This window comes from Cynocephalus volans, chromosome 6 (genome assembly GCF_027409185.1).
Source record: "Cynocephalus volans isolate mCynVol1 chromosome 6, mCynVol1.pri, whole genome shotgun sequence".
Classification (NCBI taxonomy): domain Eukaryota; kingdom Metazoa; phylum Chordata; class Mammalia; order Dermoptera; family Cynocephalidae; genus Cynocephalus; species Cynocephalus volans.
The window spans coordinates 75921526-75936719 of NC_084465.1; the positions used below are offsets into that span (position 1 = coordinate 75921526).

Consider the following 15194-nt stretch of genomic DNA (forward strand, 5'->3'; position numbering starts at 1 on the left):
TTCTGCTTTTGGTTTTAATTTTATTTAAAATTGTTTTCAAGTATAAATTACTACACTCACTTTGCTGTTTCATGTTTTCAATGCCATTTGCCATTTGGTCTTTGCCTTTTCACTTACCTAGTTCTAAGGACCTTTTAAATACATACCACTAAGCATAGGGGTTATGATACCAAAAAAAAAAGTAAGTGGGTCGAAGTTCATATCTCTCTGTTCTCTAGTAACAGAAATCAGGTTTCCCGTCCCCCACCCCCAAGTGCCTGACTTAGGTCTGAAACATAGTCTAAATAATCAGTCTGACTCTCAACTATAAAATATAAGCTTCATTTGTTTAATTCTGCCTTTAAACACATTCAGGTTTCACCTTAGCTTTCATGTCATTTTCATTTTCCTGAGTGAACATTTTAAATAGGTGGAATGTGCTAACTTTTTTTACTACTTAGTCTTTCCTTAATCCATTACCAAGTCAGCCATCTTAAACCCAAATCACCTGTTTAAATTCATCATGGACTTTCTCGTTAAACCCAATCTTTATTTTCATGTTTCTTCTGCTGTTTGTTCTGACTATTCCCATTCTCCCTGAAACTGTACACTTCTCTAATGTTGATTCTGTTTGTATTTTTCAAGTCATTCTCATTTTATTTTTCTTCCTTCCCTCATTTTGACATGGTCTATGTTTGTTTATGCTCTAGGCCCCCTTTTGCCTCAAAATTTCTAATTTGTGACTTAAAAAAATCACCTGTATCTATAGTAGGGCTGTTAAATCTGTTTCTCCATATCTGACTGGTCACCTATCTAGTTTCACATTTAGCTAGTGAGCTAGAGATATAGTATATCAGTGACTCTCTATATAAAATTTAAAAATGTAAAATAAATGTTATTTTATATTTTCTGTTTTGTTCCCACTCTGTCTTCATGTCCCATTTACTTAAAAATCACCATTCACTTTTTCAATATTATCCTTTTAGATGTGCCTCATACAAAAATCAATCCTCATTTATTTTCTTGCTTTATAGTCTTTTCATCTTGGAAAATTACGTAGTGTAAATTAAACAGATTTTTCTGATGATTTGTGGTTCTTGTATCCTTTTAGAGTGTGTGCATAGCATCTCCTGAAGAGGCAGGAAATTGACTTAATTTTGAATCTTTCTTCATCCTTTAAATTAAAAATTCTTTATTACATATAGTTGCAATGGAGTTTGAGTCAGAAAAAAATTAGAATGTAGAACAAGTAAACTAGTAGAAGAGAAGTAAGGATTGCCCGTGACTACTTTCAGAGAGAGTTAAGTAATTGCAGAATAAGCCTGGAACAAAACAGGCTATAAGTTAATAAAACATTAAAAACACATTCAGGTGAAGCAGAAGTATAGCCATAAAAAAATCTGGAAAGAATGAATGAGGCATTGTTTTAGGTCAATGTTGAATGTGGTTTCTTACATGGGAATAGGAAAGGTAATCAATACATTTTTTAAAAACTAACCTGTCTATTGATATTACATGTATGGCATGTTGGCTATTTTCAGAGCTCTTTAATATGTTTTTCTTCCATGATTTCTAGGCCCCCCTTTGCCTCAAAATTTCTAATTTGTAACTTAAAAAAATCAACTGTATCTATAGTAGGGCTTCTAAATCTATTTCTCCATATTTGACTAGTCACCTATCTCATTTCACATTTAGAAATGTGAGTCAAACAAAGGAGGGTGATAGGATCCTCATCTTTTAAAAGGGGAAGGAGAAGCATGGAGTCGTTGAGGGATTTGCTGAAGATCACATATTTAGTAAATAGTTTAACTGGAGCCAGACCTAGTCTTTCTGTCTCCCTTATCTGTGTGCTCTATCATTTAAAATATCCATTGGAAAGTTCTGCTGACTCAGCTTAGTATGATTGAAAATTAGAGGAAAAGCTCACATAGTTAATAACAACAATCAAAACAATACTAATGGTCTAAGATTGTGGTAGCTTTAACTTGCTATCCGAAATATTTTAAATGGGGAATGAACACTTGTAAAATACTTTGAGCATAATCTATAGCTTAATTTTTCCATTAAAATTTAGTACCCCTTGATTATTCCAATAAAGATAAGACTGATATTTTGTCAGTAAATCTTTTATAAAAAATAAAGAATTAATGTATTTTAGATTTGAAATAAGAATAGTATGAAATTATTAGATACCAGATATATTGCTTGAAATTGTTAAATGACCATCTTTACTGTAGTATGTAACATTTAAATGACTGTAGTTTTGTGTATAGTTTGACTTCTTGGTTTGTTTAGGCCAGTAAGGTAATTATTTTCTCTAAAAAAAATCATGACAAGAAAATATAACTCACTTCAGATCTTCTGACTTATAGTATGGAAATGACACGGCACAGTGTTAAAATAGGTAGGAGGTGACTGTCAAAACAATAAAAGTAATATATTAGGAGACTTGAAACTTTAGCTTAATGAATCCTCTGTGGTTCTTAGCCTTATTCTTGCAATATAATTCTGGATATTTCATTAGGGGGAATGTCCCCAACTCTCCCCCATTTTGTTTGTTTTAAAGTTCTTCAAATAAATAGTTATTTATATAATGATTATATCTTATTTAAGAGAATAGTTTCAGTTAGCTACTTTTTAAAAGAGGTAAGTTTTTAAATTTACAAATAAGTTTTTAAATTTACATATCAGTCTTCTTTGATAAGCAATATGAATTGAATTTCAACTCATTAGGTTACAAGCAAAAGATTACCAAAATGTCATCAGGAAATGATTTTTAAGCTCACAACATGTGGAAGCAGCAACTACTTGGCTCAAGTACATCTAAAGTAATTCGTTTTATTTCTTTTTAGTAAATCAGATTTTAAATGAGATGTTTATCTAACAAGTTTATTTTAAGAAAAAAAATATGTGTTTGAAATGGTGGGGTTAAAAAAAAGACTGTTAAATATCATTTCACTAAAAATTTTATTTTTACATTAAAACAAAATATATTTGTGATGTGCTTGGATAAAAAATTTAACTTCTATATCCCAGATTTACTTATTTCAGAGTAAAAATTTTTTACAGGTCAGCGAAATTCTGATTAGAACTAACATTTGTGTATTTTTGTGCGTAGAATACAAATTTCACAGTGGATTTTGGAAATTTATCCTTAATTTGGATAAAATTAAGTGATATAAAGTTACTATAGGGATAAAAATGCTTTCCATTTTTTAAACTGCTAATGTGCTTATGTTTATAATTCTTTTTACACAGGCTCTAAATTGAAGAATATAGTATGGTCTGTATTTGACCCTAAAATGTTCCATAAATTAACAAATATATGGCAAGTTTTTCATAGCTAAATTTAACTCTTCTAGAAGGAAGTTGTTGCCTTTTGTTTGATTACATTAATTGAAATGTGTCTAAGAGAAATGTTTCCAGCATATTTTGTATACTAAAAAACAAAAAGGATTAGTATTGGGCCAATGGCCAAAAGGTAATATTACTACCATGTAGAATTACAGTTCAAATTGTCCTGCTTCCCCCAGAATTTTAGAAACTAGAAGTCTGGGAGATACTGTATCAGCTGTAGTTGGATGACTCTTAGTGCTCTAGGTACAATTCATCTTTTATTTTTAATTATTGTGTAGGATCAAACAAATGCCAAGTTGCAATAGGTGCAGAATTTCATTATACAACAGTTAGCTTTAGGCGTAAAATATCAGCAAGCATTCCCTTGTGTGTTTTGTCTTATATTTGTCTTTAAAATTAACTAAAATGATTTTGGAAAATGGTTTTTATGTTTGCTCCCTTGGCTCACTTGATCAGAAATTTGAATGATGATATTACTAAATTCTAATCCCTGATTGTGGAATAAAGAATAATATAGTATGTGAGAATATGTTTGGGTACTTACTCTGTTTATATTATGTGGTAGCTTTTATCATGACACATTTTTTAAACTTACAAATTGAGCAGTTCTGTAATTATAACTATTATTGCTGTCTGTGTCACAAAATATGCTTATGACAGTAGCAAATGAATAGAAATGCCCCTAAGTGTTATTTTTTAAATTCAGTTGTAACTGTTGCTCTTGTAATGGTGTATGATGAAATAAAATTTGTAAAAATTTTAGCATGAAAAATAAAATTTGTATCAGTCAAGTATCTCAGGTATGCTTTTGAAATTCTTTTGATATACACAAATCAGTGTGGATATTTGAAATCCTTTAGGTTTAAGCTCTTAAATTCTTATAGTCCTTATCTGAACTCCATGTTAGCATCAACTTTGATTGCTCTTAATTTCATCCACTTAGCTTCCAAGTGGTTTTCAAATTTTATCCATTCTACCTCTGTAATATCTCTGGAATCTATCTCATATTTGAAATCTCTGTTGCTCCTACTCCCTTATTTTTTACTGGGAAAACAAAACAAAACAAACAAACAAACAAAACCCCACCAAGTCCTTACTCTGGTTTTGAGAACCTTTCATTATCTGGCCAAACCTAAATTCACAATCTTATTTCTTCTTATTACCCCTCACCTATATCCCAGCCAAATAAGATGTTTGTCATTCCCTGGAAACAATTCTTTCCTTTATCCCTTTGTTGGTTCCATTATTTTTTCCTTAGAATATTATTTGGCCATTTTTTAAGCCCCCAATTCTATCTTTTTTAATGCCTGGCTCAAGTGTCCTACTCTTCTCTCCCTTTCTTCCAAACTCACTCCAATATTTGATGACTTTTTTCCAAATGGGTGCTTTTAAAGGAATTGTCCAATCACAAAGAAGATTTTGTTTTTGTTTTTGAATTCAAAACATTTTGTTTTGAACTGAGTTTGAAACTTGTTTTAAACTTTTGTTTTATTCAAACAACTTTTGTCAGCTTAGAGTTAGTATTTTAATTACTATCTTAAAAATCTTTTATCAAGTACATGATCTGAAGTTAGATGAAATGTGCCCCAAAATATCTTGGTAGAATAATAGGGTGTAGGGTAGATACTGAACATAACCCTATTCCCTCCTCCCTTGTATTCCAGAGTTCCCCCTCTGTCCTCCCAGGGGGCGGAGGGGGAGGGGTGAGTGCTGCCCCAGCCAAGGTGGTTACCCAAGGAAAGGCATGTCCCCTGTAGATAAATAGGATGCTGGAAGAAGCAGGACACTAAGTACGTGAAAATGATTTATATTAGCTCATTGAGGGCCTGCACGTGAAAATGATTTGCATTCTCACTTTGATTTGTTGACTATATAACTGCTGTGTGTGCTCCATGGCGTGAGGATTTCTTATTGACTGGTTGCCATCGGTGCCTGTCATAAGTCTAATGAACCAATGTCTCTATGTAGAGAAAATGAAATATAAATGGTCAGGGTCCCTCATGGGTTTGGAGTCTTGCTGAGCATTAGATGTAAATATGCACGTCTGCCCAGGTGTTCCTTGGCTATTGTCTAATGTAATTGCACATGTGCACCCAGGTGTCCTGGGTTGTCTGACTCACACCTAAGTGTCTTGGGTTATCAGACTTAAGTATAAAGGACGAGTGGCTCTAATCCACAGACCCTCCCCCCTGAAACCAGAATGCCCTGGGGGGGTCATGGGGAGGCCACTACTGCTGCTGGAGGCTGTTGCTGCAAGCTGTTGCTCCCAGGGCCCCCAGGACCCTCTGGGAGGCTACCGCTGCTGCTCCCGGAGGCTGCTTAAGCTGCTGCTGCTGCTGCTGAAGTAGCTGAGGATGGAGCTGTCATCTGCCAATGGCTTCCGGGATCTTTCCCAATTACCTAGCTCATGGACCTGCATGTGAGGGGTCTGGTGACCCAGCCTGGCATGTGAGGGGGTCTATTACCCAGTCTGTACAACAGGTTTGAAGAGTCTGTGAGCCCTCACCCAACAAGTGGCTCGGTCAGTGGATTCCGACAATTGTCCTAGCCATACACTCTACCTGCTGGACCTCTGGGTGATTTCTTTGGAAAAAACGCTATGCGAGTGCCCTCTCAGATTTGGGGCTCCCGTGTTACATAAGGAAAAAGAAAAAAAAAAAATTACCTGAATGTGCTCTACTTAGCCAGTTTCTCAAGGGAGAAAAATCGTTATCAAATCTGAGGGTTTTTGTTGTTGTGAAATCTATTTTTTAAGCAGCATCTTATGTAGAACCATAATATGTGGCAAAACGTAGCCACTTTCATTCATCTGGGAGAAGACCTGCAGCCTCTGACTGCTCATCCAGTGACCTTGAGCCATCAGCCTAGAGTGGTTTGCGGCTGCTGCCTTAGTGATAACTTACTGAGCGTGACTTAACAAAACTGCTTTGATTTATAACTGAAACATATTTCACAACTGGGCAAATATAAACTTAAATTTATATTTCATGAACAGCTTTGAAAAATGAAAATGAAGACAAAAGCAAGTGTAATTTCTAACTTTCTAAGAAGTCATTTTCCATTTTTACATATATTTCAAATGTTTACTCTTCAAAGAGAACTTCAAAAAAAAGGTGTTTGAGACTTTGTACAATGTGTATCATCTTAACATGATTTCATAATGATTCCAACATTTATTTTAATTTTTTGAATTCCAGATTCATGAATGGAATATATTAAGAGCATTTTTTAAAAAGTTACCCAGAAAAGACAAAGTACAAAGAATTCTAATCCCAAATCTTCTTTGGGTATTTAATTCTTAAATTTAAAAGGATACCCCTCTCAAACAAACAAACAAACTACTCTGACATTGATAATTTGTTAACAAGTCTTTCTATTGTTTAGAATAAATCTAAGTGGAGACATCATTGGTATGTGTAACAACCTATGTAAAGTTAAGAATAAGGTTAAAGTCAGATTTTTCACTGTGTGTTTAAACTTTCACATACCTGAAATTGTCTAATTGTGTTCTCCTGTGTAACTTTTGTACTTTTAAAATTGAGACAAGGAATTTCCTAAAATTACATTATTTGAATATTTATATTATTTCTCACACTTACTTTAAAAGCACAACTTTCTTCAACCAATATCTTTTCCTTCCTAAAATACTAGCTATTTCATAAGTCTGTCTTTTTTAAAAAAAGAAATGAATACTTTCAACACCCCGAACCATGGAATTTCCTATTCTTTTTGTAACTTTTATCTTTTCTGTAGGACTTATCACCATGTAAAATACTGTACATATCTACTGATTTGTTTATTGTCAGCATGCATATACTAGAACATAGTAAACATGAGAACAGGGATTCTCATCTGTTTTATTAACTGCTGCAACATTCAATTACTTATCACTAAAATATTTGTTAATGAAAAAAATTTCAGATAACATCATTAGATTTTTACAGAATTAAAAAAATGTTTTAATATTTTCAAGGTCTTTCATTTGTAAAAGTCAATATGAAAATATTACAGTGGGTGTTTCCTCATTGTTACTTTAGCATTAGTGATTTCAAGAGTAGCATTTCTAACATGATTCAAAGAAGAGGCCATGGCTGTCATATTAAAAAGTCAACTCAAGTTTTATGTATCTGACTGCTGTATGTCAAACTCACATTAAAAAAAAAAATTTATTGAATCAAAATTGATTATACATATTTTGGGGGTTCAGCATTGAGATATGTTGATCAAATCAATATTACTGGCATATATATTGTTACAAATCATTCTTTATGCCCTCTTGTCCAATCTCACCCCATCCCCCTCACCTTCCCCTTCCCCCCTCTAATTACCCTAGCTTTCTTCTCTCCTTCTGAAAGAATAATGGTTACTCTGTTGATTTGTTGCCTAGATGATCTGTCCAGTGCTGAAAGGTGTAATCAGGTCCCCCAATATTATCATAGAGCAGATGCTTCTGTCACTCTGGAATGGGCTTTGTGGAGAGAGACATCCTTTTCTTTATCTCTGCTGGTGACTCTCCTTGTGTCAATGCACTCCAGTGGCTGGCAGATCATCTACATGGTGGTTGTGGCATCTAGCCACTTTCGCACCAACCTTGGTTATTGTGGTGGCTGTGGTGGGCCACCCACATGGAGGTGATGTTTTTGGCATGCTCCTTTGTGCTGGCAGTGTGCCTGGTTGTGGGGTGTGGTCAGGTCCACAGCTCCATCCCTCAGGTCCCTGGGTGGGCCCCAAGGCACTGGCAGTGTGCCTGATTATGGGAGGGGGGCGGGTACAGTCTCAGCTCCAAGCCTCGGGTCCCCTGGCAGGCCCCAGGATGCAAAACTCACATTTTAATGTATGAAAGAGATTATATGAAAGATCATATTAATTCATTTAAGCAGTCGATATTTTGATTTTAGTTTTGAAGAGAAAATGTATAGTTATTCTGGAAAGAAAATAATTGAAAAAGTATGTTGTGCTATTTATATAAGGGGAAATTTTTTCAGTTTACACAAAAAGCCATATATTTACATACTTTCTTAAAAATTTAGTGGTATTCTTTGTGTTCTTTTAATACCTGTTAAGAAATATAACAACCTTGAAAAGTTACCTCAGGATCCAAAGTGTTTAATGAAGTAAAATTGATCAAAGTAATTGCTAAAATGTTAAGAGCTTTTTCTATGTCAGACACTATAATAAGCATTCTTTACACATTATTTTCTCTAATATTTACAGCTTTATGAGGTACAGGCTATTATTGCTATTTTCCATTTTACAGTTTAAAAAGCTGAGGCTGAGTTCAATTTGGGTTTTAATTTTTTTATTTGAACTTTCAACTAAAAAATAGCTCCTTAATAATGTTGGCTTTCCAGCCAGCCTCCAAAAAAAAAAAAAAAAAATAGTTGAGAAAGTGATGCATTATTTTTGGTGCATGCAAATCTGTTTCAACTCTGTGTTTTAACTTAAGTTTGCTTTTATTATTTTAAGATTTATTAAAGGCAAAATGTATTGTGTAAGTAGTACCACAATCTCCTTTTATGAAAACTGTTTTTGTCAGGTTTTTCAAAATATATCCTAAAGACCTAATTATGATACTTAGAATTGCAAAAACTCAAAATGGCATGGTGATGGGTACTCAGAGTTTCAGTCCAGTAAATTATAAGCAACAAATATATACAAGGCATTGTGTTCAATTATAAGAGATACAAAGGTGAAAGTATATAGTTCCAACCTAAAAAAAAAAAAAAAATGGTTGCTAAGAATAAAGTACTTCACAACATTTACATTTATCTCTTGGACGCATTACCCTCCTCTACTTTTCAGTACCCATTTCAGTACTACGATGGAGAAGAGAGCTGGAGTACAACCATAGCATTTTGAAGGGCTGAGAGAATGGCATACAGGGTGAGGAAGATCACAGGGAGCTTAAGTAGAGCTTTCCAATCAGTGTACTGCAAGTGGGTTACAGATGTGAAGCCTTCTGCTGCCAGGTGGATCCTAGGGGTGCCTGGTCATCTCAGATTGAGAATCCTTGTTAGTTTGTCCTAATGGGCTAAACAAATATTTTCTGTGAATGCCATGAAAGAAAAATGTTGGAAAGCTCTGTACTTTAAGAAGGTGATGAACAAAATAATTTCTCCTTATTAATCCTATTAACTCTGAAAGGAAGTATGTATCATATGTCCCAAACTATCATTAGAGGAGACTGTACTATTATTTACCTAATTTTTTCCCTTAAGTCAACTCTGGGTTTTAACTTAGGTCTGCTTTTATTATTTTACAACTTATTAAAGGCAAGTGATTTTGATTTTATTTATTTATTTATTTATTTTTATTTATTATTTTTTTTAAAGGATGACTAATAAGGGGATCTTAACCCTTGACCTGATGTTGTCAGCACCACGCTCTACCAAGTGAGCCATGGGCAGGCCCTAAGGCAAATGATTTTTAAACATAAAAATGTATCTTAATTCAAAGCACTAGTAAGACGAAACTGAGTTCCCTCAATGACAATCGTCCTATATACAGATTTATAGGAAGTCAAAATGACTATATAGGGTGAGCCACTTGAAACATTTAAAAAATTCTTTTATTTATTTTCATTTTTATGGAGCATAATCGATTATACATATTTGGGGGGTACAACATTGACTACCATCACCTGTGTACAATATATGTTGATCAAATCAATATTATTAGGATATTCATCGTTACAATTCCTGCTTATTCCTTATGCCCCTTATCCAATCTCTGCCCATCCCCCTCTCCCTCCTCCTCTCCCTCCTCCTCTCCCTCCTCTAATAACCATAGATTTGTTCACTCTTTCTGAAATATTAATGGTTTCTCTGTAGATTTGTTGCCTAGATGATCTGTCCACTGCTGAGAGATGGTGTTCATGTCCCCCACTATTACCGGAGAGCAGAGATTTCTATTACTCTGGAGTGGACTTTGTGGAGAGAGATGTCCTCTTCCTTTTTGGTCTCCACTAGTGAATCTCCTTGTGTCAATGTAGTCGAGTGTCTGGCGGGCCACCTGCACAGTGGCTGTGGCTACTCCTGTGACATCTAGCTGCATTTGTTGCAGCCTTGGCTGTGGCAGTGGCTGTGCTGGGCCACTACGTGGAAGTGGTGTTTTTGGCATGCTCCTTGTCTGGTTGCGGGCAGAGGGGGTGGCCCTCGACCCCTGCCTGAAAGACCCCTGGGGGGCACCATGGTGGCATGCCCAGTCGCAGATGGAGGGGGTAGCCTTTGGCTCCATACCTCAGGACCCAAGGCAGGAACTGTTTTGAAAATTTTTTTTTAAAGCAACATGATTTTAAGTGTTGGAAGCATTGTTCAAATCCTCTTTTCACTTTTCATTTGTAGAAATACAGTATTCAAGGACACTTGCTCTGAGCAGCGAGTATTTTTATTTCGCTTATCTAGAGTTGTAAACAAAATACCGGCAGCAAACTGCCACTTTGAATTATTTTACAAACTACCTATTTAAAGTTTTATACAGTTCATTCTAATAGGATTCCAGTTGAGCAGCAGAGACATTTAGCCAGGCCAGTTGGCTGTATCCAGAATTAATTGGAACTCAAGCTAGTGCAAACAGGAAATGTGTTCATCTGTATTTACTTTGCAAGGTTACGTTACTTTGTGGCTGAAAAGTTGGAACGTTAAAGCAGCCTGATAACCATGTCTGTTTACTCATTTTATGAGCAGTATTTTCTATTCATATCATAGGTAATGTAATCATCTGTTACTTGTGATTGATTTTTAGCCTACTCACAGGACATGATCTTATGAATAACAAAAAGACAAAAAAGACAAGACGAACACAAGCCCATTCTCTGTAATTCCAATCCGTTTATTCCAGGTATCAATTTTAATCAAAGTATCTGAATGGGAATTTACACGCGAACTCTCAAAGAATTTAAATAAAATGTGAATTTTTTCTTTCAGACTGGAAATTATTAAAAGATTTATATTAGTTATTGGTGACTGAAGTATGGAAATGGCCGTAATTGTGCACTTTTTTTGTAGGAAACTGACATAGCCTCATTGGAGAGCAATTTGTCATTATCTCCCAATTTCAAATATGCATCTACCTGGACCCAATAACTCTGTTTAGGGGAATTATTCTTTCTGAAATATTTATATGAAATAAAAAGAAGTAGGGATTTCAAATTTTAACAGATTAAACATAAACTGCAAGATATATTCTTTCTAACCCAAATTAACTTTTTTTTAAAAAAAGGAATTGTTCTGCTCAAAAACAAGAATTTACGATTGGCTAGCAACTGAAGAAATCTCTGTTAAATAGAAAAAAAGAAAAAGGTGGGATCATATTAAAGAGAGAATGCGGTACATGCATAGTACTATTATAGAAGATGGAAGCAAAAGGCTACATTTCTGAAGGGGTAGAAATGGAAGCAGAAGAGAGCCCGAAGGGGACTTACAGTGTGATCATCTCTGGTTAAAACGATGGGAGCTGAACTACAGAAAACAACTCCAAAATAGAGAAAGCAAAAAGTGATATTACATACTGAGAAATCAAGTAAACAATGTTTTTTTAAAATTAATTAATTAATTAAATTTTATTTTTTACATTCTAAGATGTTGTTGCAGAGCAGTTGGGGGGGAGGGGGATAGGGTGAGAGGAGGAAGGAAGGGAGAACATGGTCGAGGCCAGTGGTATTCCCCTCATTCCAGCAGGGGAGCCCAGGGGGCATCTGGCGGCAACTCAGTTGTGACTGGACTATATGAGGACTTTGGGGCAAGTAAGCAACTTTAATGAGACATTTAACACTTCTTTCTCTGAAATAAAAAGTTCAGATTATTGAAGATTTGTGTAAAAGAATTGATAATCTTTGATCTAATAGTTATTATGGAGATACCTCATCCAATCCAGAGAGTACATATAATTTTCAAACACATAAAATTTTGTCTGAATATTACTATATGCTATTATATTACTATAATATATATTACTAATATATACCAATATAAATTTATATACTATAAACTATGTTACTATATATACTATTACAACCCATTGGGTTATATTAAAACACAATCCAGAGAGTACACATACTTTTCAAACACACATGTATTTAGTCTGAATATTACTATATACTATTACTATAATATATGCTATATTACTAATATAAATATATATACTATAAGCTATGTTACTATATATACTATTACATAGGTAACTTTCAGTCATCTGAATACAATAAACCAAGAATCAACAAACAATAATAAAATTGCATAAAACTGGAAATGTGAACAATGAATAACTCAAGGTAAAGAGAAAATTAAAGTGGAGATCATTTAGAAGTGAGCAACTCTGAGAGAGCATTACATTTCAAAACTGAAGGGCTATATATTGTTCCTACACACAAAAAGGCTGTGATGTGTATTACAAGAAAATACATGTGTTAGACAAGCTTTGTTCAGACTTGAGTTATAGTGCCGTTAGCTGTGAGTTCAATGTTAGTGATTCAACAATGTATTTTAAATAATACATCTTTAAGCAGAAATACATAAAATAGGGTTATGTATTGATGAGTTGACAAAAATATTGTGACCAGAGGCTGGCAGGGTCCTAACTCTGAATTTTCCCTAGGAGAAGTAGTTCAGTATTTGCCAGTCAGTGTTCATGGTGACATAAAACACATCTACCACAGATAATGAGAATCAGTTACACATGTACAAACACATGGAAGTAAGAAATACTCAAAACTATCACAGTCCTTGTTTCTGCAACTGGTCATGTGGTACTTTCTTCTACCACCCACGCGATATTCCCTTTGCCCTCAGTGAGCACCTCAGCTGGTCATGATTCTTTGACTGGTGGGGTGACCCACCCTCATTCCTGAGGGAACTGAGCCATTAGCAGTCCTGCCTGAACTGGATTATTGTAGTTTTCTGTTGACTTTAGTCTGATAGTACGTGGCAGTACTAAGAGTCATCCTACGGGATCTTCTGTATTCCAGACATGCTCCTCTTCACCTTCTTTGCATAATAGCAACGCAGGTTCTCCTTGGTTATCAGGCTTGATCTCACCAACCAGCACAGGAACCCTCTTATTTGCCTGTTGATTCACAGACATGAGGAGCTATGGAGGTAGAATTGAGAGCCAAGGACAATTATTCCCAGGATTTAAAACCTAATGGAATTTGCCCTGCTGGATGTAAAAACTGTGTTGGGCCAGTGGCTACTTTATACCTTCAATTTTCCTTCTTTTTGAACTGGTGTGTATATAATTATTATCCTGTGCCTCTCCACCATCATAAATTGGGAGTGTTGTGACAATATAACTTGTCTCTTCCGTGTCACAGGTCCACAAATGGAGAGGAATCCCAGGAGTTATGCTGAGCAACCTAATCTCCACCTGTTTCAGTTGATTTGGATGAGTTTTGGATTTAGAAATGAAAACTGTGAAGAGTAGTCCTGATAATGTTCAATCTCTGTTTTCAATGTATTCTGTCAACTGTACCTCCGCTTTTTCTTCCCTTGCTTTTTGCTATGTACTTGATTTCTGTCACTTATACAGAAAATAGGAAAATAATAATAGAAGAAAAATATTAGCAAGATATATGACAAAAGGTTATATCCTCAAGAACTCTGAAAAATCAGTAAGAGAAATAAATATAAACACCTTTATTTTTAGAAAAGTCTTCTTTTTAGGCATAAAAGTTCGTTAGAGTTTAAATCAAAATTTTAATCATATTCCCTTTCCATTTTCTCTATTTGGGTATGTAAATATGTAAGAAAGAGTAATTAGAGGAAAAGGGACAGAAGTTTTTCTTTTTTTTTTTCTTTCTTTTTTCTTAACAAGTAGTGTTTTTAATTTTCTTTGAGCTGACAAAACCTGACCATCAAGTCTTCCAGTATGATGGGGAACCTGTGGTGGCTCCTTACTGGAGTGCATTTTTAGGGTCTTTGGGGACTCTGCCATACAGACCTACATCCTGCACTGTTTTCTGGAGTCCCCTTGTCCCAGTAAGCAGTCTCTTATGTAGCTCTTACCGCAGCAGTGACCATAGCCATATGACCTGGGGAAGTTCACAGAAAACTAGGAGGGGTCACTGTGGGCTAAGTGGTCACGCTGACATTCAGAAAGAACATATACCCATTTAGTAACAATGGATATCTCAAGTAGTGGGATTATGAGTGGTTTTAATTTTCTTTTATTAGTATTTTCATAGTCTCTACCTTTTCTAAAATTGACTGATATGTATAATAAAAACAAGTAATATATTCAATCAGTGTGAATCAGAATTGTTTCAGAGAAAGATATTTGAAGGCATTTAGAAAAAAACAAATTAAGATATTATTTCAACAATGTATCTTTCAGTTCCAGTGTGAGCAACATAGTCATTAAAACTTAAATTTATAATTGCTTGTGATTACATTGATAACTGATCCAAATATACTATGTAGTCAGTCTATGTTTATTTTACATAGAGATATTTAAAAAGTCACTTAAACTCAAGGTCTACAGTTTTCTTTTATTTCTTTTATTCAATGCACAGAACAAGCTTACTATAAAATCAATGTTCTAGATGAAGACAATTTAATGTTTTGTTCTCCATATTAGTAAATGATTTTTAAGGAGCAAGAATCTTATAAATACTGGCTAAACAACTGAGGATTACGAAAATCAAGTTATATTGCTTTGTCAATCTTTATATGAAGTATGCTTGTTGAAACACATATGTCATTTATGAATTATATACAATGTAGGTAGGTAAATTGTGCTGATACTGTAAAGGTGATTATAGTGTTTGGGTTAATGTGAGCTCAAAGGACAAAGCAGCTAAAGGACTAATAAATTGGCTGCCCTTTGTGTGAATGGCTTCTTTATGTGTTAGTCATCTACCTATT

General features: G+C 34.6%; 1 protein-coding gene across 1 annotated transcript in view; it reads left to right on the forward strand.

Annotated features, from left to right (window-relative positions):
- TMEM106B (transmembrane protein 106B) overlaps window positions 1–13814 on the forward strand; it is a 34338-nt gene extending 20524 nt beyond the window's left edge. Inside the window, exon 9 of the mRNA XM_063100627.1 lies at window positions 13646–13814. Coding sequence (XP_062956697.1) covers window positions 13646–13682 — 37 coding nt within the window. The 3' untranslated portion in view covers window positions 13683–13814. The remainder of the gene's footprint in view (window positions 1–13645) is intronic.
- The last annotated feature ends 1380 nt before the right edge of the window (window positions 13815–15194 follow it).